The 26,617-nt window shown below is 44.5% G+C and overlaps 1 protein-coding gene and 1 long non-coding RNA gene across 2 annotated transcripts in view; one reads left to right on the top strand and one right to left on the bottom strand.

The window, feature by feature from the left end:
- Positions 1 to 4,249, top strand: part of LOC114551593 (uncharacterized) — an 8,126-nt gene extending 3,877 nt beyond the window's left edge. The window contains exon 3 of the long non-coding RNA XR_003691941.1: positions 4,034 to 4,249. This is a non-coding gene — a long non-coding RNA (uncharacterized LOC114551593). The remainder of the gene's footprint in view (positions 1 to 4,033) is intronic.
- The window catches only part of LOC114551583 (NLR family CARD domain-containing protein 3-like), a 31,702-nt gene extending 8,786 nt beyond the window's left edge, over positions 1 to 22,916 (bottom strand). The window contains 8 exon segments of the mRNA XM_028572602.1: positions 10,949 to 11,122; positions 11,761 to 11,934; positions 12,026 to 12,510; positions 12,513 to 13,831; positions 13,966 to 14,173; positions 14,333 to 14,411; positions 15,574 to 15,690; positions 22,748 to 22,916. Coding sequence (XP_028428403.1) covers positions 10,949 to 11,122; positions 11,761 to 11,934; positions 12,026 to 12,510; positions 12,513 to 13,831; positions 13,966 to 14,173; positions 14,333 to 14,411; positions 15,574 to 15,690; positions 22,748 to 22,881 — 2,690 coding nt within the window. The 5' untranslated portion in view covers positions 22,882 to 22,916.
- Positions 22,917 to 26,617: the final 3,701 nt, after the last annotated feature.

Raw genomic sequence — 26,617 nt, 5'->3', positions numbered from 1 at the left:
TGCTAGCTACAATCTTCTACTACTACTGCTAGCTACAATATTCTACGACTACTACTGCTAGCTACAATCTTCTACTACTACTACTGCTAGCTACAATCTTCTACTACTACTGCTAGCTACAATCTTCTATTACTACTACTGCTAGCTACAATCTTCTATTACTACTACTGCTAGCTACAATCTTCTATTACTACTACTGCTAGCTACAATCTTCTACTACTACTGCTAGCTACAATCTTCTATTACTACTACTGCTAGCTACAATCTTCTACTACTACTGCTAGCTACAATCTTCTACCACTACTGCTAGCTACAATCTTCTATTACTACTACTGTTAGCTACAATCTTCTACTACTACTGCTAGCTGCAATCTTCTACTACTACTATTAGCTGCAATCTTCTACTACTACTACTGCTAGCTACAATCTTCTATTACTACTGCTAGCTACAATCTTCTACTACTACTACTGCTAGCTACAATCTTCTACTACTACTACTGCTAGCTACAATCTTCTACTACTACTGCTAGCTACAATCTTCTCTACTACTACTGCTAGCTACAATCTTCTACTACTACTGCTAGCTACAATCTTCTATTACTAATACTGCTAGCTACAATCTTCTATTACTAATACTGCTAGCTAGAATCTTCTATTACTACTACTGCTAGTTACAGTCTTCTATTACTACTACTGCTAGCTACAATCTTCTACTACTACTACGGCTAGCTACAATCTTCTATTACTACTACTGCTAGCTACAATCTTCTACTACTACTGCTAGCTACAATCTTCTATTACTACTACTGCTGGCTACAATCTTCTCTACTACTACTGCTAGCTACAATCTTTCTACTACTACTGCTAGCTACAATCTTCTACTACTACTACTGCTAGCTACAATCTTCTACTACTACTGCTAGCTACAATCTTCTACTACTACTGCTAGCTACAATCTTCTACTACTACTACTGCTAGCTACAATCTTCTTCTTACTACTGCTAGCTACAATCTTCTACTACTACTACAATCTGGCTACTAATCTTCTTCTACTACTACTGCTAGCTACAATCTTCAACTACTACTGCTGCTAGCTACAATCTTCTACTGCTACTACTGCTAGCTACAATCTTCTACTACTGCTGCTAGCTACAATCTTCTACTACTACTGCTATCTACAATTTTCTATTACTACTGCTAGCTACAATCTTCTACTACTACTACGGTTAGCTACAATCTTCTACTACTACTGCTAGCTACAATCTTCTACTACTACTGCTAGCTACAATCTTCTACTACTACTACTGCTAGCTACAATCTTCTACTACTACTGCTAGCTACAATCTTCTATTACTACTACTGCTAGCTACAATCTTCTACTGCTAGCTACAATATTCTATTACTACTACTTCTAGCTACAATCTTCTATTACTGCTACTGCTAGCTACAGTCTTCTACTACTACTACTGCCAGCTACAATCTTCTACTACTGCTAGCTACAATCTTCTATTACTACTACTGTTAGCTACAATCTTCTACTACTGCTAGCTACAATCTTCTACTACTGCTAGCTACAATCTTCTACTACTACTACTAGCTACAATCTTCTACTACTACTGCTAGCTACAATCTTCTACTACTACTGCTAGCTACAATCTTCTATTACTGCTACTGCTAGCTACAGTCTTCTACTACTACTACTGCCAGCCACAATCTTCTACTACTGCTAGGCACAATCTTCTATTACTACTACTGCTAGCTACAATCTTCTACTACTGCTAGCTACAATCTTCTACTACTACTACTAGCTCAAATCTTCTACTACTACTGCTAGCTACAATCTTCTACTACTGCTAGCTACAATCTTCTACTACTACTACTAGCTACAATCTTCTACTACTGCCAGCTACAATCTTCTACTATTATTACTACTACTAACTACAATCTTTTACTACTATTACTACTACTAACTACAATCTCCTACTACTACTAGCTACAATCTTCTACTACTACTGCTAGCTACAATCTTTCTACTACTGCTGGCTACAATCTTCTACTACTACTGCTAGCTACAATCTTCTACTACTACTGCTGGCTACAATCTTCTATTACTACTACTGCTGGCTACAATGTTCTTCTACTACTATTGCTGGCTACAATCTTCTCTACTACTACTACTGGCTACAATCTTATACTACTACTGCTAGCTACAATCTTCTACTATTACTGCTAGCTACAATCTTCTATCACTACTGCTAGCTACAATCTTCTACTACTACTAACGACAATCTTCTACTACTACTGCTAGCTAGAATCTTCTACTACTACTAACGACAATCTTCTACTACTACTACTAGCTACAATCTTCTACTACTACTAGCGACAATCTTCTACTACTACTACTAGCTACAATCTTCTACTACTACTAACGACAATCTTCTACTACTACTACTAGCTACAATCTTCTACTACTACTGCTAGCTACAATCTTCTACTATTACTGCTAGCTACAATCTTCTATCACTACTGCTAGCTACAATCTTCTACTACTACTACAATCTTCTACTACTGCTAGCTACAATCTTCTACTACTACTGCTAGCTACAATCTTCTATCACTACTGCTAGCTACAATCTTCTACTACTACTAACGACAATCTTCTACTACTACTGCTAGCTAGAATCTTCTATTACTACTACTAACGACAATCTTCTCTACTACTACTACTAGCTACAATCTTCTACTATTGCTAGCTACAATCTCTACTACTACTACTACTACTACTAGCTACAATCTTCTACTACTGCTAGCTACAATCTTCTACTACTACTACTAGCTACAATCTTCTACTACTACTAACCAGGGGTGGATCTACAGGGGAAAGGGGGCAGGTGCCCCCCTAACTGTGTGTTGCTTGGGGTGTTGAGGAACATGGGGGCCCATCAGGACTGCCTATGCATAGGGCCCAGGGTCTTGTGCTACCCCCCCTGCCCATGTGAGCTGATGACCTCATCTGTTGACATGTCTGAAAGCCTTCCTACAGTTGCTTAATAAAAGCTTTCACACAAACACACATACATGTGTTTTTAGTATGAGAACAACATGAGATTTTAACTGTCAGGCTCAGACAGAAAAATGCGGCAAGATCAGGGGCGGATCTACAGGGGGGGTAAGGGGGCAGGTGAGAGCTTGCCCCCCCCGCTTCCCTTCCAACTTTGGTGATCCAAAAACTGAACTTGTAAAACCAACCCGCCACTATGTCCACAAGCTTCTCAAAACAGTGAACTAAACAATACATTTACCAAAAGTGAACAATTAAATTTTTAATTTTAAATGTATTATTATCCCCATGCCACTCAAATACTTAGCTCGTCCCTGATTCGCTCAGTCTGGCTCACACACAGCGAGTCTTCTGCGGTGGCCCTGCAACCTGACTGGAGAGACTGAGCTGCCCCCGAGCCTCTGAGGGTGAAGTCAGTTCCCCAGGTGAAGTTTAAACACACGTTTAACTTAAAGTTACATTTGTAATGAATGTATTGTATGCTAAAGACGATTCAGCATCAGCAAAAACAGCGAGTCTATTACGTTAGCCAAAAGTCAAATTGCCTACTCGTGATTTGTAAGAGCACTCTACCCTTTGATTAGTTTGGATTTTGGTAACGACAAGAACAGCTTAATATAAAATATAAAATCTTGTTTGTATCCATAACGTTAGTGATGGTCGTTTCGCCGATGTTACGTTACAACACACAATACGGTGCCAGTTGGGAGATGATCATTTTTATTTGATTAGCTAAGCAGCCTTATAAAATCCACTTCCTCTCACATATCACAGCAATAAGGCTGCACAAATTAACCCAGGTTACAACTGGGAAAATAACAAATACAATAGGATTAAGTAGCCTAAACATAACTGTTGCGTGCATGTGATAAATATTTTCTGATTTTATATTTGTTATACTTATTAGTTACAGGGCCCTACAGTGTAATGTAATACAAGAATAACCAGAGCTTTTCACATATCGACTTGCAGGCCAGAGTAGCTGAAGAAATTAGCTGGAGCCTAAACATGAAAAGGAAGGCTAAAAGGTGGGATATTGACAGCTTTTTTGCTAAGAAAATTCAAAGAAGTACACAGGACGAAGAGAATGAGGGAAATGAAGGAGAAGGCAGTAAACTGGAGAGACCACAGAGGATCAGAGCAGGAGAAAAGGAAATAAGTGAAGGAGAAGAGGAAAAAGAAAAATCAGTGAGGGATGAAGAGGAGGCTCCAGATTCAGAGTGATCAGGAGGAGGCAGATGAAGATGACAGGGAGGAAGAGTCCTGCAGTTACCCCTGGACCATATGGTATGTTTTTATTCTTCTTCCATATAAATTGCAAGCCTAATATGTAGGATAATATGTAATGTCACTTATATGCATTGGCTATGTCCATGTTTAGAATAGGTATATTCATTCCCATCACAGACTCAACGATCAGTGAGGTGGACAGGCGCTTTTCAAACTCTAGCAGCCAGATAATGAGGGGAATACAAGATTTAAACCCATCAAACAATGACTTCTTAAAGGAAGAATTGGGTTTAGTTAGTGGCTGAGGAATATGGCTCTGAAAAGTCCATCCATCCATCCATCCATCCATCTTCGTCCGCTTATCCGGTGTCGGGTCGGGGGGGAGCAGCTCAACAGGGGACCCCAAACTTCCCTTTCCCGAGCAACATTAACCAGCTCCGACTGGGGATCGGCGTTCCCAGGCCAGGTTGGAGATATAATCCCTCCACCTAGTCCTGGGTCTTCCCGAGGCCTCCTCCCAGCTGGGCGTGCCTGGAACACCTCCCTAGGGGGGCCCAGGGGCATCCTTACCAGATGCCCGAACCACCTCAACTGGCTCCTTTCGGCGCAAAGGAGCAGCGGCTCTACTCCGAGCTCCTCACGGATGACTGAGCTTCTCACCCTATCTCTAAGGGAGACGCCAGCCACCCTCCTGAGGAAACCCATTTCAGCCGCTTGTACCCTGGATCTCGTTCTTTCGGTCATGACCCAGCCTTCATGACCATAGGTGAGGGTAGGAACGAAAACTGACCCGGTAGATCGAGAGCTTTGCCTTCTGGCTAAGCTCTCTTTTCGTCCACAACGGTGCGATAGATTGAATGCAATACCGCACCCGCTGCGCCCGATTCTCCGACCAATCTCCCGCTCCATTGTCCCCTCACTCGCGAACACAACCCCAAGGTACTTGAACTCCTTCACTTGGGGTAAGGACTCATTCCCTACCTGGAGAAGGCATTCCATCGGTTTCCTGCTGAGAACCATGGCCTCAGATTTAGAGGTGCTGATCCTCATCCCAACCGCTTCACACTCGGTTGCGAACCCGATCCAGTGAGTGCTGAAGGTTGCAGGCCGATGATGCCATCAGGACCACATCATCTGCAAAGAGCAGCGATGAGATCCCCAGCCCACCAAACTGCAACCCCTCCCCACCCCGACTACGCCTCGATATCCTGTCCATAAATACTACAAACAGGATTGGTGACAAAGCGCAGCCCTGGCGGAGGCCAACCCTCACCTGAAAAGAGTCCGACTTACTACCGAGAACCCGGACACAGCTCTCGCTTTGGTTGTACAGAGATTGGATGGCCCTGAGAAGAGACCCCCTCACCCCATACTCCCGCAGCACCTCCCACAGTATCTCCCGGGGACCCGGTCATACGCCTTCTCCAAATCCACAAAACACATGTAGACCCGGTTGGGCATACTCCCAGGCTCCCTCCAGGATCCTTTGCGAGTGAAGAGCTGGTCCGTTGTTCCACGACCAGGACGGAATCCGCATTGTTCCTCCTCAACCCGAGGTTCGACTATTGGCGAACCCTCCTTTCCAACACCTTGGAGTAGACTTTACCAGGGAGGCTGAGAAGTGTGATACCCCTATAATTGGCACACACCCTCTGGTCCCCCTTTTAAAAAGGGGAACCACCACCCCAGTCTGCCACTCCTTTGGCACCGTCCCAGACTTCCACGCAATGTTGAAAAGGCGTGTCAACCAGGACAGCCCCTCCACACCCAGAGCCTTGAGCATTTCTGGACGGATCTCATCAATCCCGGGGCTTTGCCACTGTGTAGTTGTTTGACTACATCAGTGACTTCCGCCTGGGAAATCGGCGACAATCCCCCATTATCCTCCAGCTCTGCCTCTAACATAGAGGGCGTATTAGTCGGATTCAGGAGTTCCTCAAAGTGCTCCTTCCACCGCCCTATTACCTCCTCAGTTGAGGTCAACAGTGTCCCATCCTTACTGTACACAGCTTGGATGGTTCCCCTCCCCCCTCCTGAGGTGGCGAACAGTTTTCCAGAAGCACTTTGGTGCCGACCGAAAGTCCTTCTCCATGTCTTCTCCAAACTTCTCCCACACCCGCTGCTTTGCCTCTTTCACGGCAGAGGCTGCAGCCCTTCGGGCCCGCCGGTACCCTGCAACTGCCTCCGAGTCCTCCGGGATAACATATCCCGGAAAGACTCCTTCTTCAGTCGGACGGCTTCCCTGACCACCGTTGTCCACCACGGTGTTCGTGGGTTACCGCCCCTTGAGGCACCTAAGACCCTAAGACCACAGCTCCTCGCTGCAGCTTCAGCAATGGAAACTTTGAACATTGTCCACTCGGGTTCAATGCCCCAGCCTCCACAGGGATGCACGAAAAGCTCCGCCCGGAGGTGTGAGTTGAAAGTCTGTTGGACAGGGGCCTCCTCCAGACGTTCCCAATTTACCCGCACTACACGTTTGGGCTTACCAGGTCTGTCCAGAGTCTTCCCCACCCTCTGACCCAACTCACCACCAGATGGTGATCGGTTGACAGCTCTGCCCCTCTCTTCACCCGAGTGTCCAAAACATACGGCCTCAGATCAGATGAAACGATTATGAAATCGATCATTGACCTTCGGCCTAGGGTGCTCTGGTACCAGGTACACTTATGAGCATCCCTATGTTCGAACATGGTGTTCGTTATAGACAATCCATGACTAGCACAGAAGTCCAACAACAAACAACCACTCTGGTTTAGATCAGGAGGCCGTTCCTCCCAATCACGCCTCTCCAGGTGTCTCCATCATTGCCCACGTGTGCGTTGAAGTCCCCCAGCAGAACAATGGAGTCCCCACTGGAGCCCCATGCAGGACTCCAGTCAAGGGTCTCAAGAAGGCCGAATACTCCGAACTCCTGTTTGGTGCATATGCACAAACAACAGTCAGAGTTTTTCCCCCCACAACCCGCAGGCGTGGGAGGCGACCCTCTCGTCCACGGGGTAAACTCCAACACAGCGGGGCGCTCAGCCGGGGCTTGTGAGTATCCCCACACCCGCCCGGCGCCTCACACCCTGGGCAACTCCGGAGAAGAAAAGAGTCCAACCCCTATCCAGGAGTATGGTTCCAGAACCGAGACTGTGCGTGAGGTAAGCCCCACCAGATCTAACCGGTAGCGCTCCACCTCCCGCACCAGTTCCGGCTCCTTCCCCCACAGAGAGGTGACGTTCCACGTCCCCAGAGCCAGCGTCTGCTGCCCGGGTCTGGTCCGTCGAGGCCCCTGACCTTCACTGCCACCCATGTGGCATCGCACCCGACCCCAACGGTTCCTCCCACAGGTGGTGGGCCCATGGAATGGAGGGAGTTGCCACGTAGCTTGTTCGGGCTGTGCCCGGCGGGCTCCGTGGCAAACCCGGCCACCAGGCGCTTCGCCGACGAGCCCACCGTCTGGGCCTGGCTCCAGGCGGGGCCCCGGGCTTCCTCCGGGCAGGGTCACTCCATCTCTGCTTAGCTTTTTCATTGGGGTTTTGAACCATTCTTTGTCTGGCCCCTCACCTGAGACCACTTTGCCTTGGGAGACCCTACCAGGAGCACAAAGCTCCAGACAACACAGCCCTCAGGTTCACAGAGACACACAAACCTCTCCACCACGATAAGGTGATGGTTCACGGAGAGGTCTGAAAAGTATTAAAAGTATTTTTGTGTTTGTTTGGTTAAAGCCATTCACATATAGGGATTCCCACGTACCGTCTACCCATGCCACCCTGCCAAGACCTCTTGCCCCCCCTTTGCCACCCCATATAAAAGTTTCTAGATCTGCTACTAACTACAATCTTCTACTACTACTGCTACTACAATCTTCTACTGCTATTAATAATGTCTATGTTGCTTGTACCTACAAATCCATCTAAAATAAACTAAACTGGAATTAAATAAAAGAGAAGTCAAAAGAAATCTGAGTTGTCCTTAAGTCCTTGAAGAAGCCTTTTTCAAGTTTGGGCAAAGAGCTGAAGTGTGAACCATACATAACTTGACAAGTACTATCCTACAGCAATTACATCCCCTTTGAATAGGACGTTACCGTGTGGAATAACGTGATTTAACACCTAGAGACACCTAATACACTACTGCAGAGACATGAACACACGCTGACTGAAGCCATCACTTTCACACAGTGTGACAGGATGCTGCATCACATATAGTCAAAATAAATGCAATCACCAAAGAAACCAAAACAAACCCACAACAACAGGTCATATTTACTCATACGGTGACCACAAAGCAAAAACACAAATAACACAATCCGCGATCAACAGGCCTCCCCACAAATTCCAGCCAAGCAGCGGGGGCTTAACACACACGTCACCATAAACACACAAAGACGCACAGCCACTGACACTGCTCAAATCTTTAACACCTAAAGCAAGCAGTAATAGCTAGTAAAATCATTTCACTAAAATGCAGAAAAATCCGTTAAACTTACCAAAAGCTGTTCATCATGTGAAGAAAAAGTACATTTATTTTAGAAATGAATATTTCAATTATAAAATATAATTTTCCGATTCTGACAATCTCATTGCCAGCAGAGAAGGCCTTGCTGGCCCTGACGGCCCACCTCTGATCTACAGATCGAGTCATAACAATGAATATTCTGATTAATAGTGGATGGCTTGTGGGTGAAATGACATATAAATAGTGAGGAAACTATAACTGAACATAGCAGAGAGCAGAACAGACTATGAGCGCATTTACACATTGTTATCATTAGATGAGAAAAATTTACGAAAACAGTGCGTACAGGATTCTAACTGCTGGTACCACTGCCACACTGTCATTTACAGAGCCCCAACAATTGCCCCAAGAGCAAGCATTTGGTGCAACAGTGGACTTTCTCTGTAGAGAAACATCAACATTACATCTCTCTCACATGCACATATATTGTCTTTGCACCGCAGGAACTAGGAAAGAGCATTTTGAGGATTTTTTTTAATTTAAAGTCGGTACTCTCCCAGCACAAGAGGACCTTTGTACAATAATTGGACCAGACGTCAGTGTACATATCTGATCGATCACATGAGCCATGCAGCACCGGCAACTGACATTGTAAACCTCTAGCTAACTAGTCTGCTGAAAGAGTAGATTAATGCTTCATCCACACACTCTTCTCACAGCGTAGAGAACTGTATCAAGTTGAAACTGACTTGATCCGGGAAAGAGGAAAAACAGGATGTTTCTTAAAACCACGGACAGTGCCTTTAACAAACAGAGATGTGTCCAAATTACATCAATTATTAACAAAAGGGAGTTATCATTTTAGATCTTTTAGAGATGTTTTCCTTTAATACTTCCTACACAAATATCCCATTTTTGTTCATCAGTGTTTGTACCCTGAGAGTGTCCAGTCTCCAGAGAGGATTCTTCAGTCCCTCTGACAGTAGCTTCACTCCTGAGTCTCCTGGATGATTGTAGCTCAGGTCCAGCTCTCTCAGATGGGGGGTTGGAGCTCAGAGCTGAGACCAGTGAAGAACAGCCTTCCTCTGTGATCAGACAGCCTGACAGACTGCAAACACACAGAACAACACACAGGAACCCTCTGTCAACACGGGGAGCTTGCTGTCCAGATATATTTTGGTCCAGATTAAGAATAAATCTTTAAAATCATCTGTGGTATTTAATTATTCAACAACAAAAGTAAACAATCCTCATGGAAATTAACTCTGACTCTAGAAATGAATAATTACATAGTTAATAACTACTGCCCAAGTTTATCATATCAACAGACACAAAGCTACATGTTAGTTGTTTTGTCAACTAAAGTTAATCAGACTTTAAATGGTCATCAGCTGAATGGGTTAATGAATCCTGACCTGAGAGTCTCCAGTGTGCAGTGTGGACTCCTCAGTCCATCAGAGATCAGCTTCCCTCCTGCATCCTGCAGATTGTTGTTACCTAAGTCCAGCTCTCTCAGACTAGAGGACTGGGAGCTAAGAACTGAGGACAGAGCTTCACAGCTTCTCTCTGACAGATTACAGCCACTCAACCTAAAAAGGATATTCAGACAGTCCATTTAATAATTAATACATTAAACAAAAGAGCTTAGGTAGCAGTCTTTTTTTTAATAAAAGGTTGACTAACCTGAGAGTTTCCAGTGTGCAGTGTGGACTCCTCAGTCCAACACAGATCAGCTTCCCTCCTGAATCCTGCAGCTTGTTGTTACTCAGGTCCAGCTCTCTCAGACTAGAGGACTGGGAGCTAAGAACTGAGGACATAGCTTCACAGCTTCTTTTGACAGATTACAGCCACTCTCAAAAAAGGATATTCAGACAGTTCATTTAATAATTTATACATTAAACAAAAGAGCTTAGGTAACAGTTTTAAAAGGTTGACTAACCTGAGAGTTTCCAGTGTGCAGTGTGGACTCTTCAGTCCATCAGAGATCAGCTTCCCTCCTGAATCCTGCAGCTTGTTGTTACTCAGGTCCAGCTCTCTCAGACTAGAGGACTGGGAGCTGATAACTGAGGACAGAGCTTCACAGCTTCTCTCTGACAGATTACAGCCACTCAACCTAAAAAGGATATTCAGACAGTCCATTTAATAATTTATACATTAAACAAAAGAGCTTAGGTAACAGTCTTTTTTTTTAATAAAAGGTTGACTAACCTGAGAGTTTCCAGTGTGCAGTGTGGACTCTTCAGTCCATCAGAGATCAGCTTCCCTCCTGAATCCTGCAGCTCGTTGTTACTGAGGTCCAGTTCTCTCAGACTAGAGGACTGGGAGCTGAGAACTGAGGACAGAGCTTCACAGCTTCTCTCTGACAGATTACAGCCACTCAACCTAAAGAGGATATTCAGACAGTCCATTTAATAATTTATACATTAAGAAACAAAAGAGCTTAGGTAGCAATCTTTTTTTAATAAAAGGTTGAATAACCTGAGCATTTCCAGTGTGCAGTGTGGACTCTTCAGTCCATCAGAGATCAGCCTCACTCCTGAATCCTGCAGCTTGTTGTTACTCAGGTCCAGCTCTCTCAAACTAGAGGACTGGGAGCTGAGAACTGAGGACAGAGCTTCACAGCTTCTCTCTGACAGGTTACAGACACTCAACCTAAAGAGGATATTCAGACAGTCCATTTAATAATTGATGAATTAAGAAACTTAAGAGCTAAGGTAGCAGTTTTTTTTTTTAATAAAAGGTTGAATAACCTGAGAGTTTCCAGTGTGCAGTGTGGACTCCTCAGTCCAACACAGATCAGCTTCCCTCCTGAATCCTGCAGCTCGTTGTTACCTAAGTCCAGCTCTCTCAGACTAGAGGACTGGGAGCTAAGAACTGAGGACAGAGCTTCACAGCTTCTCTCTGACAGATTACAGCCACTCAACCTAAAAAGGATATTCAGACAGTCCATTTAATAATTTATACATTAAGAAACAAAAGAGCTTAGGTAGCAATCTTTTTTTAATAAAAGGTTGAATAACCTGAGCATTTCCAGTGTGCAGTGTGGACTCTTCAGTCCATCAGAGATCAGCCTCACTCCTGAATCCTGCAGCTTGTTGTTACTCAGGTCCAGCTCTCTCAGACTAGAGGACTGGGAGCTGAGAACTGAGGACAGAGCTTCACAGCTTCTCTCTGACAGATTACAGCCACTCAGTCTGGAGAGACAACAGGAACGAAACAAGTTATTTATATTCAGCTCATGTTGAAAGATATCAGATTATTTATATATGAATAAATCCCACTTACAGAGCTTTGTTGGAGGCTTTGACTACTGGCAGGAGCCTCAGAAGAGCCTCCTCTGAAGCACAGTATTTATTCAGATCAAACACGTCCAGATCTTCTTCTGATGACAGTAAGATGAAGACCAGAGCTGACCACTGAGCAGGAGACAGTTTATCTGTGGAGAGACTTCCTGAACTCAGGGACTGTTGGATCTCCTCCACTAGAGAATGATCATTCAGTTCATTCAGACAGTGGAACAGATTGATGCTTCTCTCTGCAGACAGATTCTCACTGATCTTCTTCTTGATGTACTGGACTGTTTCCTGATTGGTCTTTGAGCTTCTTCCTGTCTGTGTCAGCAGACCTCGTAGGAGACTCTGATTGGTCTGCAGGGAAAGACCCAGGAGGAAGCGGAGGAACAAGTCCAGGTGTCCATTTGGACTCTGTAAGGCCTTGTCCACAGCACTCTGGTGGAGATGTTTTAGATGTTTTTTTTTTCTCTGAAGATTTTAGGCAGCCATGATGTTGTTTGTTCTTCTGACAGCAGGTTGACTCCAGAGTTGATGAACATTAAATGGACATGAAGAGCAGCCAGAAACTCCTGAACACTCAGATGGATGAAGCTGAACACCTTGTCCTGGTACAGTCCTCTCTCCTCTTTAAAGATCTGTGTGAACACTCCTGAGTACACTGAGGCTGCTGTGATATCGATGCCACACTCTTTCAGGTCTGATTCATAGAAGATCAGGTTGCCTTTCTGCAGCTGCTCAAAAGCCAGTTTCCCCAGAGACTCGGTCATCTTCCTGCTGTCTGGACTCCAGTGTGGATCTGTCTCAGCTCCTCCATCATACTTGATGTTCTTCACTTTGGACTGAACCACCAGGAAGTGGATGTACATCTCAGTCAGGGTCCTGGGCAGCTCTCCTCCCTCTCTGGTCTTCAACATGTCCTCCAGAACTGTAGCAGTGATCCAGCAGAAGACTGGGATGTGGCACATGATGTGGAGGCTTCGTGATTTCTTGATGTGAGAGATGATTCTGCTGGCCTGCTTCACATCTCTGAATCTCTTCCTGAAGTACTCCTCCTTCTGAGGGTCAGTGAACCCTCTGACCTCTGTAACCATGTCAGCACACCCAGGAGGGATCTGATTGGCTGCTGCAGGTCGTGTGGTTATCCAGAGGCGAGCAGAGGGAAGCAGATTCCCCCTGATGAGGTTTGTCAACAGCACACCCACTGAGGTGGACTCTGTAACGTCAGTCAGGATTTTAGTGTTGAGGAAGTCCAGAGGAAGTCGACACTCATCCAGACCATCAAAGATGAACACAACCGGGAACTCTTCAAACCTGCAGATTCCTGCTTCTTTGGTTTCACTAAAGAAGTAATCAACAAGTTCCACCAAGCTGTACTTTTTCTCTTTCAGCACATTCAGCTCTCTGAAGGTGAATGGAAATGTGAACTGGATGTCCTGGTTGGCTTTGTCTTCAGCCCAGTCCAGAGTGAACTTCTGTGTTAAGACTGTTTTCCCGATGCCAGCCACTCCTTTTGTCAGCACTGTTCTGATTGGTTCATCTCTTCCAGGTGGGGTTTTAAAGATGTCTTCTCGTCTGATTGTTGTTTCTGGTCTGTCTGGTTTCCTGGATGCTGTTTCAATCTGTCTGACCTCATGTTCAGCATTGACCTCTGCAGTCCCTCCCTTTGTGATGTAGATCTCTGTGAACATCTGATTCAGAAGGGTTGGGTTTCCTGCTTTAGCAATCCCCTCAAACACACACTGGAACTTCTTGTTTAGTTTAGATTTGAGTTTACGCTTACAAAATCCAGCTTGACTTCCTGAATGAATACAGAACAAAGAAGATCAGTAAGTGATTTATAAAGAAACATGAACATACTTTGACCCATCTCTGGAGACGGTAGTAAATGTCCCATTAGTCCAGCAAGTTAATTATTTAGAGAAATCCTCTTACTGCGCTGCAGACAGTCAGCCAGCTCGTCCTGCTTCATTCTCCTCAGGAAGTGCAGTGTGATCTTCAGAAATGCCTCTCTGCTCCTCCTCTGCTCTTCATCCTCATCCTCCCTCTGACTCTCTGAGCATTCTGGGTAATCTGGACTCAGAAGCTTCTGGATCTTCTTCAGTTCGTTCTTCACAAAAGTGATGATGTTGTCCTCCAGCAGCTGGAACAGAAGATTATATGAATCAAATCAAACTGAAATCATGGAATCAAACATCAGATACATGCTGTATGGACTGACAATACTCTGGTCTAAAACGTGCAGCATGGAGATGATTGTGAACAGAATAGATGTAAAAGTAGTTGTTGTAAATGTACAGACCATAAATATGGAGTCCAGGTGTGTTTGATGCTGCTGGGCAGACTGACCAATGGGAACCTCTGAGCTCTCCTGGTCCACTCTGTGGAGGAATCAGGAAGAATTAGCTCACATCATGTCTGTCCACACAGAGACAAACACAAGGTAAATTTCCTGTGACTTAAAGTGTTGATAACAACATTGAATTAGATGGTTTCCCCTGACATTAAATTGTTGGTGGTACTGCTGACCCCATTGTGAATCAACAGAAAGAACTAAGAAGTAAACAAGGGCTACAACATGGTTGGCCTAAAGAACTCCTACAGCAGCAGACTGGTATCATGAGGCCAGGAGGACTGCAGCTTCTGTGGTGATGAAGCCAAATATTTGTAGGTAGAAGAAGTTTGGGGAGTCAACGGTGAAAAACCTTCAGTTGGCCTGAAAACGATTTTGGCAAACCATCAGCCGACTCAGGAGGGGAAGCAGAGCTTAGATGGCCTGTTTGTAGTCGGGGAGAACTGCTGACCTGGACTGAGGATACTGTTGGATGGTGGTTCCCCTTTTTTTGCTTCCACTTTTTGACTTCTGATCTGACATCCAACTGGCAAACCCACATCCAACATTTGGGGGAAACTTTGCATTTTGACCAATTTGGGTCAGAAAACTTGAGGGGGAAATCTGGTCATGAACCCACTCACTGAAACTTGGCCTTAACTTCCAGACTCAAATGGCAGAAGTCTTCTCATGGAATATAGTGTCCTGATCAAAAGCGCTTTTGCACACATCTTTTCTGGGGCAGGTGCTTTGGAAAAGGCAAAGGTTACCAGCAATACTTGTTGAAGAAGTCCCAGTATTTGCATGCGTAATGGACAGTGTGCAGGACTTCTTCAACAAATAGTGTCCTGACCCAGGTGATACCAACGGTCGCTGGTTCTCCAGGGGGGATGTGTAGATGAAGTTACCCTGGAAGGGGCACTCTGAAGATCATACATCCCAACCATCCCCCTGGTATTCCCAGTCGGAGACGAACATTTGGGAAGAATGTTGCCATTCATGATTTTTAGCCTACCCTATGGCTATGGGAGATTTAAAATGCTTTTTAATGGGGCTAAAACACCAGATAATATTGGACCAAACCAGGTCTCTGGACAGCTTTCAGATGTGAGAATATAAATATATGTGAAGAAGAAAATAAATTCCAAAACTTCTCTGGATACATAAAAGTTAAAACATGAATCAGCAATATTATAATATTAACAGCTTACCTCTTTCCAGCAGAGGGTTGTTGACCTTTAAAGTCAATATAGTGATCATATGACCGGTCACTCTTGAAGGACACACAGCTGGGTTCAGGTTCAGCAGAGTCTGGTCTTTGATGGATCCTGTTAGACAGAGAGTAAGACCAACAGGGATGGAAATTCACTTTTTAGTGTTCAGACACAAAAACTGCTGGAGATACAAGCAGCAACTAAAACAAGATTAACACAAAGAAGTTCAATAAACTATACAAAAACTGGGTTAAAAAGCTAAAACACCAGAGAAAAATCTGAAAAATCTGGTCCTGATAGAAAAACACATTTATTGAGGGTCACATGTTCAGTTAAAGTCTTCCTGCATAAAATATAATATTAATATTAATGTCTGTAGGCCTAATTATTAACAATTAAATGCCAATAATGCTTTACTTTCTGTCCAAAACTCAATAAAAATATATTTTGAAATCAGAAAAAATATTTAAAAAAAAAATTTTTTTGTCTAAACAGAAAGATATTTTGAGTGAGACAGGAAATTATTTTGAAAAATTATTCTCATTTCAGTCATCAACTGCAATAATTTCACAAAAACACTGAAATAAGAGTACCCTGTAGGGAAATATTGACTTTTTTTTTTTCTCAGTTTCGCCAGTGATGACCTTAAGGGTATGCCATAATGTCTTTGGGTTGGTAGAAGAATGGGTAATCTGCTGCTGGAAATAGACCGCCTTAGCCTTGTGCAGTTCAGCTTTTTAATTTGGCTAAAACAACAGATAATATTGGACCAAACCAGGTCCAATATTAAATTGAGATCTACAGTTGAAGACTGGTCTTACTGGACAGCTTTCTGATGTGAGAATATAAATATATGTGAAGAAGAAAGATGCTGAAAATAAATTCAAAAAATGTCTCTGGATACATAAAAGTTGAAACATGAATCAGCAATATTTAATATTATTAACAGCTTACCTCTTTCCAGCAGAGGGTTGTTGACCTTTAAAGTCAATATATAGCGATCATTTGACCGGTCACTCTTGAAGGACACACAGCTGGGTTCAGGTTCAGGTTCAGGTTGGTTCAGGTCAGGTTCAGGTTCAGGTTCAGGTTCAGGTTCAGGTTCAGGAGACTCTGGTTTCTGCTGCGTCCTGATAGAAAAACATTTATTGAGGGTCACATGTTCAGGTAAAGTCTTCCTGCAAAAATATGATATTAATATGAATATGTATATAGGGCTAATTATTAACAATAACATGCCAATAATGCTTTACTTTCTGTCCAAAACTCAATAAAAATATCTTTTGAAATCAGAAAAAAATATATAAAAAATGTTGTCTAAACAGAAAGATATTTTGAGTGAGACAGGAAATTATTTTGCAAAAATATTCTCATTTCAGCCATCAGATACAATAATTCCTTTCCACAAAAAACACTTTATTTGAAGGAGTGTGCATGAGACTGACATGACCCAAAACAACCCAGACGGGACGTAGTTACATCCAATGAGACTCGTTCCAGTTTGCTGGATGTTCACAACTCACCTCAATCTTCTTCTTAACATTTCAATTTCCCTTTCAAGATGCTCCTTCTGCCTTTCAAGTCTCTCCATCAATCCTCTCTCCTCCTTTTCAAGTAGCCTCTCCTCCATTTCTATTCGCCTCTCCCTTAAAGGTCTTTTTTTCAAAGTAGTGGTATCTCCATGGACCGGTGTCTCTTCATGGACACAGCTGGGTTCAGGTTCAGGTTCAGCAGGGTCTGGTCTCTGATGGGTCCTGTTAGAAAGAGAGGAAGACCACTTTTTAATCTCCAGAAACAGAAGCTGCTGGAGAAACTAGAAGCTATCAAGCAGAAAATAAAGTCTGAATCTCTTCACTGAATGATTTTCTCTCTGCTCATCCTGCTCTGTCATTCATTCTCTTTCTGGGAGAGGAACATTGGAAAGACTCCAGGACTAATGAACATTGGGAAAGACTCCAGGACTAATGTCATCTTTCTGTCCTCTAATGGAGACAAGACTCCAGGACTAATGTCATCTTTCTGTCCTCTAATGGAGACAAGACTCCAGGACTAATGTCATCTTTTTCTGTCCTCTAATGGAGACAAGACTCCAGGACTAATGTCATCTTTCTGTCCTCTAATGGAGACAAGACTCCTCTAATGGAGACCATTATGACAATCAGTCTCACCTTTCTGTCCTGTGTATCTAATGTAAAAACAGGATTTAAAGTGGAGCTTTTGCATGAGTCTTTGAGGAGAAACTCTGTTTTACAGACCTGTCCATTAAATCAACTATCCATTAGTCCATCAAATCCTTTGAGTGTTAGTCGACTGAGAATTTCTTTAATTAAAGAGAGCAGATCTGGACTCAGGTCCCTGATGTAAAAAGCCTTCTTACTGCATTATATTCTTTATATATATTTACATATTTAAGTGTTACCTGCCTCCTGAGTTTTGTGTTCTCCTTCAAATAAATAAGGATGTTTGTAGGAGCCTAAAATGCAGTCATTTATGCTTTTTGATAATTGGAAACAACAATTTATTTTATAATTTAAATTTCTCTTCTAATATACTATATATGTTTTTTATATATATATGATTTTGCACTATATATATTTTTTTATATATATATATATATAAATTTTATTATGTGGTTATGTGGATTTTTTTTAATTATTATATATTATGAATTTTTGGATTTTTGAGAAGAGGGAATGAGGAGAGGGAGGGGAGGGGAGGGAGGGAGAAGAGGTGGGGAAAAACAGAAATGGGGGTGGGGAGAGGGACAACATTTTATAGGGGGGAGGAAGGGAGGAGGGGGATGGAGGAGGGGATAATATTATATATATTATATATATATATATAGGGGGAGGGAGGGGGGGAGGGGGGAGGGGGGGAGGGATATATAGGGGATTTATATTGTAACTTATTGGAAAGGGGGGGAGGAGGAGGGGGAGGGAGGGAGGGAGGGGGGGAAATGAAATATCTGAAGGGAGGAGGGGAGAACTTTGGGGGAGGGGGGGGGGAGGGTCAGGAGGGGGAGGAATCACAAGGGAAAAAAAAATAAACTAGTGTTTGGTAGGGGGATGTTGTTATCTGTCTTGTTGGTCTTTATTCCCCATTTGAGTTCCACAAAAGGGGAGTTTGGAGGGGGGGGGGAGGGAGGGAGGAGGGGGGGAGGGGGGGGGGAGGGGGGAGGGAGGGGGGGGGGAGGGGGGGGGGGAGGGGGGAGGGGGAGGGAGGGGGAGAGGGGGGGGGGAGGGGGATGGGAGGGAGGGAGGGGAGGGAGGGGGGGAGGGGAGGGGAGAGGGAGGGGGGGGAGGGGGGGAGGGAGGGGGGGGGGGGGGGGGGGAGGGGGGAGAGGGAGGGAGGAGGGGGGGGGGGGAGGGAGGAGGAGGGAGAGGGGAGGGAGGGAGGGGAGGGGGGGGGAGGGAGGGGGGGAGGGGGGAGGGAGGGAGGGAGGGGGGGGAGGGAGGGGGGGAGGGAGGGGGGGAGAGGGGGGGGGGGGGGGAGGGAGAAAGGGGGGAGGGGGGAGGGAGGAGGGGGGGGGGGGGAGGGAGGGGAGAGGGAGGGGGGAGGGAGGGGGAGGGGGAGAAAGAGGGGGGAGGGGGGGAGGGAGGGGGGGGGGAGGGAGGGGGGGGGGGAGGGGGGGGGGGGGGGAGGGAGGGGGGGAGGGGGGGGGAGGGGAGAGGGAGGGAGGGAGGGGAGAGGGAGGGGGAGAGGGAGGGAGGGGGGGAGGGAGGGGGGGAGGGAGGGGGGGAGGGGGAGGGGAGGGAGGGAGGGAGGGGAGGGGGGAGGAAAGGAGGGGGATGGGGGGAGGGGAGGGAGGGGGGAGGGAGGGAGGGAGGGAGAAAGAGGGGGGAGGGGGAGGGGGAGGGAGGGGGGGGAGGGGGGGAGGGGGGGGGGGAGGGGGGGGGGGAGGAGGGGAGAAGGGGAGGGGAGGGGGGGGGGGAGGGAGGGGGGAGGGGGGAGAGGGGGGGGGGGAGGGGGGGGAGGGGAGGGGAGGGAGGGGGGAGGGGGGGGGAGGGAGGGAGGGGGGGGGGGGGGGGAGGGAGGGAGGGAGGGGGAGGGGAGGGGGAAAGAGGGGGGGGAGGGAGGGGGGGGGGGGGGGAGGGGGGGAGAGGGAGGGGGGGGGGAGGAGGGGGGGGAGGGGGGGAGGGGGGGAGGGGGGGGAAAGAGGGGGGAGGGAGGGGGGAGGGGAGAAAGGGGGGGGGGAAAGGGGGGGGGGGGGGGGGAGGGGGGAGAGGGAGGGAGGGAGGGGAGGGAGGGGGGAGGGGGGGGAGGAGGGGGGAGGGAGGGGGGGGGGAGGGGAGGAGGGGAGGGGGGGAGGGGGGGAGGAGGGAGGAGGAGGGGGGGGAGGGGGGGGAGGGAGGGAGGGGAGAAAGAGGGGGGAGAGGGAGGGAGGGGGGGAGAAGGGGGGGGGAGGGAGGGGAGGGAGGGGAGAAAGAGGGGGGGGAGGGGGGGGGAGGGGGAGAGGGGGGAGGGGGGGGGGGGGGGGGAGGGGGGGGGGGGGGGGGGGGGGGGGGGGGGGGAGGGGGGGGGGGGAGAGGGGGGGGGGGAGAGGAGAAAGAGGGGGGGGGGGGGGGAGGGAGGGGGGGAGGGGGGAGGGGGGGGGGGGGGGGGGGGAGGGGGGAGAGGGAGGAGGGGGAGGGAGGGAGGCACTCCAACGGAGCAGCGCTGCACTTCTAGTGACACCAGCTCTTGTGCTGCTTGAGATTTCTGTTAGAGCCTCATTTCAGTCAGGGGAAAATGTCAAAAGACAAAGTTTGCTGAACTTGTTCAAATACTCTGGCCAGTCGGATCTCAAACCAGCAAAAAGAGTTTCTGCCCATCAAGAATGTGGAGACCACGGTGGGTTTCTTGGTTAATTCTTGAATAGCCTCCCGTCTCCTTGAGATCGCTGTCCTCTTTATATGAGTTTAAACTCAAACTAAAGTTCTATCTCTCGGAGCGTGCATTTCTCTACATTCTTATTTTTAATTATGTTTTTGCTTTCTTAAGGATGTTTTATTCTATTATCTTCTCTGACTCTTGTTATGTGAAGCACAGTGGTCAGCTTCTGTTGTGTTTACTTGTGCTATACAAATAAATGAAATGAATTTAGTAGTACGATGGATAACTGCTGCTGGTGAAAACGATTGTTGCAGTGTATTTATTTATTTTTACATTTCATACCGATGCAGTGCAATGTTCTGAAATAAATTAAACATTGGCCTGATGTAACACACAGCGTTGTTTAGGTTTTTTAGTCAGATAAGCTACTAGGTAGTGTAATTATTATTTTTTTGTTCCATTACCTTGTGTTGTTTTTTTTTAGTCGCCGGATCCACCCCCACTGCGATCCGAGACCTTCCACTTTACAAATTAAGCACTGATTGAATTTGAACACAGAGTTGCATCATAAAGAAGTGCCACTAGTTCCTGTTGGAGGAGTGCCAGCTCATAGTGATGCAGTTGCCATATTAGTTGGTTTAGTTAGAGAATAAAAGAGCTGAGTCATGTTGTCTCCACATCAGTCCTGTCAGTGAATAGACCGACCGACACTAACTGCTGCAGACAGATTTCTGATCTTCAACACAAGAGTCCTCAACACTTTCTCAGGAAATAAGAAGTGAAGTAGAAACATTATATTTAACATCACAGAGCCAGAAACTAACCCTGAAGAGACCAAAGACTAACTTGGCAGAAAAATCACAATTAGATTGTTTCCCCCACATGGTTGAGCCCTAATGCCCAGATAACTAATGTGGAGAGAAAACTATGTACAGATAGGCAGGATTTATGGAGGGGGCTTTTACACGTTTTTTGTTCCTTTTTAAGGTTTTTGTCACCTTTTTGGAATAATGTTTGACTTTCTTTACAATATTTTTGACTTTCTTTCCGATATTTTAGCCCAAAGTCCACAGAGGCAGCCCGGTTGGTAATTTACTTAGCAGTAAATGACAATTTCATTTCATTGGACAATTATGTTGTATAATGCCAATAAAGCCGAACCTTGAACCTTGAACCTTTTATCAGAAACAGTAGAGTTGTGTCTCACTTTACTCTGATGGAGACGACCGTTTGTTTTCTGACAGCAGGAGAAATGAAATAAAGATCAGCTGTTTGATTCCAGTAAATCACCAACATGGAGATTTATCTTCAACACAAGAGTCATCCAAACTTTCTCAGGAAATAAGAAGTGAAGTAGAAACATTATATTTAACATTACAGAGCCAGAAACTAACCCTGAAGAGACCAAAGACTAACTTGTTGTTAAAGTACCAAACAGCAACTTACAGTTTCTTCAAACAGTCCAAAGAGTTGATGAAGAAGAGTTGATGAACAAGAGTTGACGAAGAAGAGTTGATGAAGAAGAGGGTCGCTCTCCACCTGGAGAGAAATGTCTGACACAGGTGAGCTGTTCCCTGGAATGAGTCCCAGCTCCACCTGTCAGGAAGAAGGCAGGAAGGGCTGCAACAGGAGCAGATTTTCACAATAAAATGAAAAGTCAAAAAAAAAGCGATGATTTGACCGGTCACTCCTGAAGGACACACAGCTGGGTTCAGGTTCAGGTTCAGGTTCAGGTTCAGGTTCAGGTTCAGGTTCAGGTTCAGGTTCAGGATCAGGAGACTCAGGTCACTGCTGTGTCCTGATAGAAAAACATTCATTGAGGGTCACATGTTCAGATAAAGTCTTCCTGCAAAAATATTATATTAATATGAATATGTATATAGGCCTAATTATTAACAATAAAATGCCAATAATGCTTTACTTTCTGTCCAACACTCAATAAAAATATCTTTTGAAATCAGAATAAAAATATTTAAAAAAAATGTTGTCTAAACAGAAAGATATTTTGAGTGAGACAGGAAATTCTTTTGCAAAAATATTCTCATTTCAGTCATCAGCGACAATAATTCTTTAAACACTTTATTTGAAAGAGTGTGCATGAGACTGACATGACCCAAAACAAGCCAGACGGGACATAATTACAAAAAAAAAAAACTGGGTTAAAAAGCTAAAACACCAGAGAATATATTGGACCAAACCAGATCCTATTTTTACCTAAAGCCAAGAGTTGAAGACTGGTTTAACTGGACACCTTTCAGATGTGAAAATATAAATTCATGTGAAGAATAAACTCCATAAACTTCTCTGGAAACATAAAGTTAAAACATGAATCAGTAATATTATAATATTAACAGCTTACCTCTTTTCAGCAGAGGGTTGCTCTCCTTCAAAGTTAATATCGCGTTCAGGTGACCTTCTTAACATTTCAATTTCCCTTTCAATTTGCAGCTTCTGCCTTTCAAGTCTCTCCATCTCTCCATCTCTCTCCTCCATTTCTACTCGCCTCTCCCTTAGAAGGTTTTTTTTTTTTTTTTTTTAAAGTAGTGGTATCTCCATGGACCAGTGACTCTTCATGGACACACGGCTGGGTTCAGGTCCAGTTCAGGTCCAAGTTCAGATTCAGGTCCAGGTCCAGGTCCAGGTTCAGATTCAGGTCCACATCCAGGTCCAGGTCCAGGTTCAGGTCCAGGTTTAGGTTCAGGTTCAGGTTCAGGTTTAGGTTCAGCAGGGTCTGGTCTCTGATGGGTCCTGTCAGAAAGAGAGGAAGACCACTTTTTAATCTCCAGGAACAGAATTTTAATCTGCTCATCCTGCTCTGTCATTCATTCTCTTTCTGGGAGAACATCTGGAAAGAATCTAATGTCATCTTCTCTGTCCTCTCCTGGCTCAAGACTCCAGGACTAATGTCATTAATGGAGACTTTCAGGGGAGAACAGGAACATTGGGAAAGACTCCAGGACTAATGTCATCTTTCTGTCCTCTAATGGAGACAAGACTCCAGGACTAATGTCATCTTTCTGTCCTCTAATGGAGACAAGACTCCAGGACTAATGTCATCTTTCTGTCCTCTAATGGAGACAAGACTCCAGGACTAATGTCATCTTTCTGTCCTCTAATGGAGACAAGACTCCAGGACTAATGTCATCTTTCTGTCCTCTAATGGAACAAGACTCCAGGACTAATGTCATCTTTCTGTCCTCTAATGGAGACAAGACTCCAGGACTGGAGACAAGGACTAATGTCATCTTTCTGTCCTCTAATGGAGACAAGACCCAGGACTAATGTCATCTTTCTGTCCTCTAATGGAGACAAGACTCCATTATGACAATCAATCTCACCTTTCTGCCCCCTGTGCATTAAATGTAAAAACAGGATTTTTGCATGAGTCTTTGAGGAGAAACTCTGTTTTACAGACCTGTCCATTAAATCAACTCTCCATTATTCAATCAAATCCTTTGAGTGTTAGTCGACTGAGAATTTCTTTAATTAAAAGAGAGCAGATCTGGGCTCAGGTCCCTGATGTAAAAGCCTTCTTACTGCATTATATTCTATATATTTACATGTTTAAGTGTTACCTGTCTCCTGAGTTTTGTGTTCCCCTTCAAATAAATAAGGATGTTTGTAGGAGCCTAAATGCAGTCATTTATGTTTTGCTAATTGGAATACAATAATTTCTTTTACCATTCTCACCTTCTCTCTCTGGGTCTCTGCATCATTTTTTGGAAGGTGATTTTGCATTGTTGTATTTTTTCCTTGTGTAAACGTAAATACCTAAACTTTTACCGTGTGGTCCTGTGGAATTTTTTAATGTGGATTAAGACGAGGAGGAGATTTAGAAGAGATACAGATTAATTCTGTGGAAACCTACAACATTTTATAACTTAAATTTGTGCATACTAATTTACTATATAATAAAGGCCCATTTATATTGTATCTTATTGTTACTTTTAAATTTTTCCTGTATAAATAACGAAAATGAAATGAAATTTCATAGACGTCAGAAGTTTTTTTCTTGCCACTGATTGCTGAGAGTTTGGTCTACACCTAATCTATTTGTAGAGTGTCCTGATTAGAATTGGACAATACAAATAACATGTTATTGAATTTGAACACTGAGTTGCTTCATAAAGGTGGTCATCTATGGGTGGTGATGGCGCAGTGGATATGAAACATGCCTTTGGTGTGGGAGATCTGGGTTCAATTCCCTCTGTGATACATCAACCAATGTGTCCCTGAGCCCCTAGTTGCTCCAGAGGTGTGTGGCCTCTGACATAAATATCAATTGCAAGTCACTTTGGATAAAAGCGTCAGCTATATGACATGTAATGCAATGTAATGTAAAGAAGTGCCACTAGTTTTTGTTGGAGGAGTGCCAGCTCATAGTGATGCAGTGCCATATTAGTTGGTTTAGTTAGAGAATAAAAGAGCTGAGTCATGTTGTCTCCACATCAGTCCTGTCAGTGAATAGACCGACCGACACTAACTGCTGCAGACAGATTTCTGATCTTCAACACAAGAGTCATCAACACTTTCTCAGGAAATAAGAAGTGAAGTAGAAACATTTATATTTAACATCACAGAGCCAGAAACTAACCCTGAAGAGACCAAAGACTAACTTGGCAGAAAAATCACAATTAGATTGTTTCCCCCACATGGTTGAGCCCTAATGCCCAGATAACTAACGTGGAGAGAAAACTATGTACAGATAGGCAGGATTTATGGAGGGGGGCTGTTTACAAGTTTTTGTTAATTTTTTAAGGTTTTTGTCGCACATGGTTTTTTGGAATAATTGTTGACTTTCTTTCCGATATTTTTGACTTTCTTTCGATATATTTTATATTTTAGCCCAAAGTCCACAGAGGCAGCCCGGTTGGTAACTTAAATTCATCAGAGACAGCTGTAAATGACGATTTCATTTCATTGGACAATTATGTTGTATAATGCCAATAAAGCTGAACCTTGAACCTTTTATCAGAAACAGTAGAGTTGTGTCTCACTTTACTCTGATGGAAACGACCTGTTTGATTCCAGTAAATCACCAACATGGAGATTTATCTTCAACACTTTCTCAGGAAATAAGAAGTGAAGTAGAAACTTTATATTTAACATTACAGAGCCAGAAACTAACCCTGAAGAGACCAAAGACTAACTTGGCAGAAAAATCACAATTAGATTGTTTCCCCCACATGGTTGAGCCCTAATGCCCAGATAACTAACGTGAGAGAAAACTAGGTACACATAGGCAGGATTTATGGAGGGGGGCATTTTACAAGTTTTTGTTCATTTTTGAAGGTTTTTGTCACCTTTTTGGAATAATTGTTGACTTTCTTTCCGATATTTTTGACTTTCTTTCCGATATTTTAGCCCAAAGTCCACAGAGGCAGCCCGGTTGGTAACTTAAATTCATCAGAGCCAGCTGTAAATGACGATTGCATTTCATTGGACAATTCTGTTGTATAATGCCAATAAAGCCGAACCTTGAACCTTTTATCAGAAACAGTAGAGTTGTGTCTCACTTTACACTGATGGAGACGACCGTTTGTTTTCTGACAGCAGGAGAAAGGAAATAAAGATCAGCTGTTTGATTCCAGTTAATCACCAACATGGAGATTTATCTTCAACACAAGAGTCATTAACACTTTCTCAAGAAATAAGAAGTGAAGTAGAAACATTATATTTAACATTACAGAGCCAGAAACTAACCCTGAAGAGACCAAAGACTAACTTGGCACAAAAATCACAATTAGATTGTGATTAGATTAGATATGACCCAATCGTTAGTGTTAAGAAATATCTAAATGACGTGTTTGTTCTGATTTCTGGAGGAAGGAGGAGAGGCTGGGGTCGAATTGAAAGTTAAGCAAAAGTTTTAATGAAACTGCATGAAAACGACAAGACAAAACACAATCAAACATAAAACATAAAACACTGCCAGCAGCAGACTGCAAAACATGCTTCCCCTGTCGGGTCACAGTTAGCAGCCATGCGACATGACAAAACAAATACACTGTAAACAGCGGACTGAATCCATGCATCTCCTTGTGGAGTTACAGAAGAACAGTCTTGAATCATTCTCCGGATTACACATTTATTCCCTACACCTGGGTGGTTCTTCAAATTAAATCTTTCCCTATTGGTCAGATGTCTCTCAAAAGAAAAGGTGTACGTTCCCAATCAGTGTCTTGAGGCCACACCCGGTCACAGGATCTTACCGAGACGGTGTCAATTG

Source organism: Perca flavescens, unplaced genomic scaffold (assembly GCF_004354835.1).
Source record: "Perca flavescens isolate YP-PL-M2 unplaced genomic scaffold, PFLA_1.0 EPR50_1.1_unplaced_scaf_2, whole genome shotgun sequence".
In the NCBI taxonomy this organism is placed as follows: Eukaryota; Metazoa; Chordata; class Actinopteri; order Perciformes; family Percidae; genus Perca; species Perca flavescens.
The sequence above is the reverse complement of the archived record's forward strand: the minus strand, read 5'-3'. Positions and strand labels throughout refer to the sequence as shown.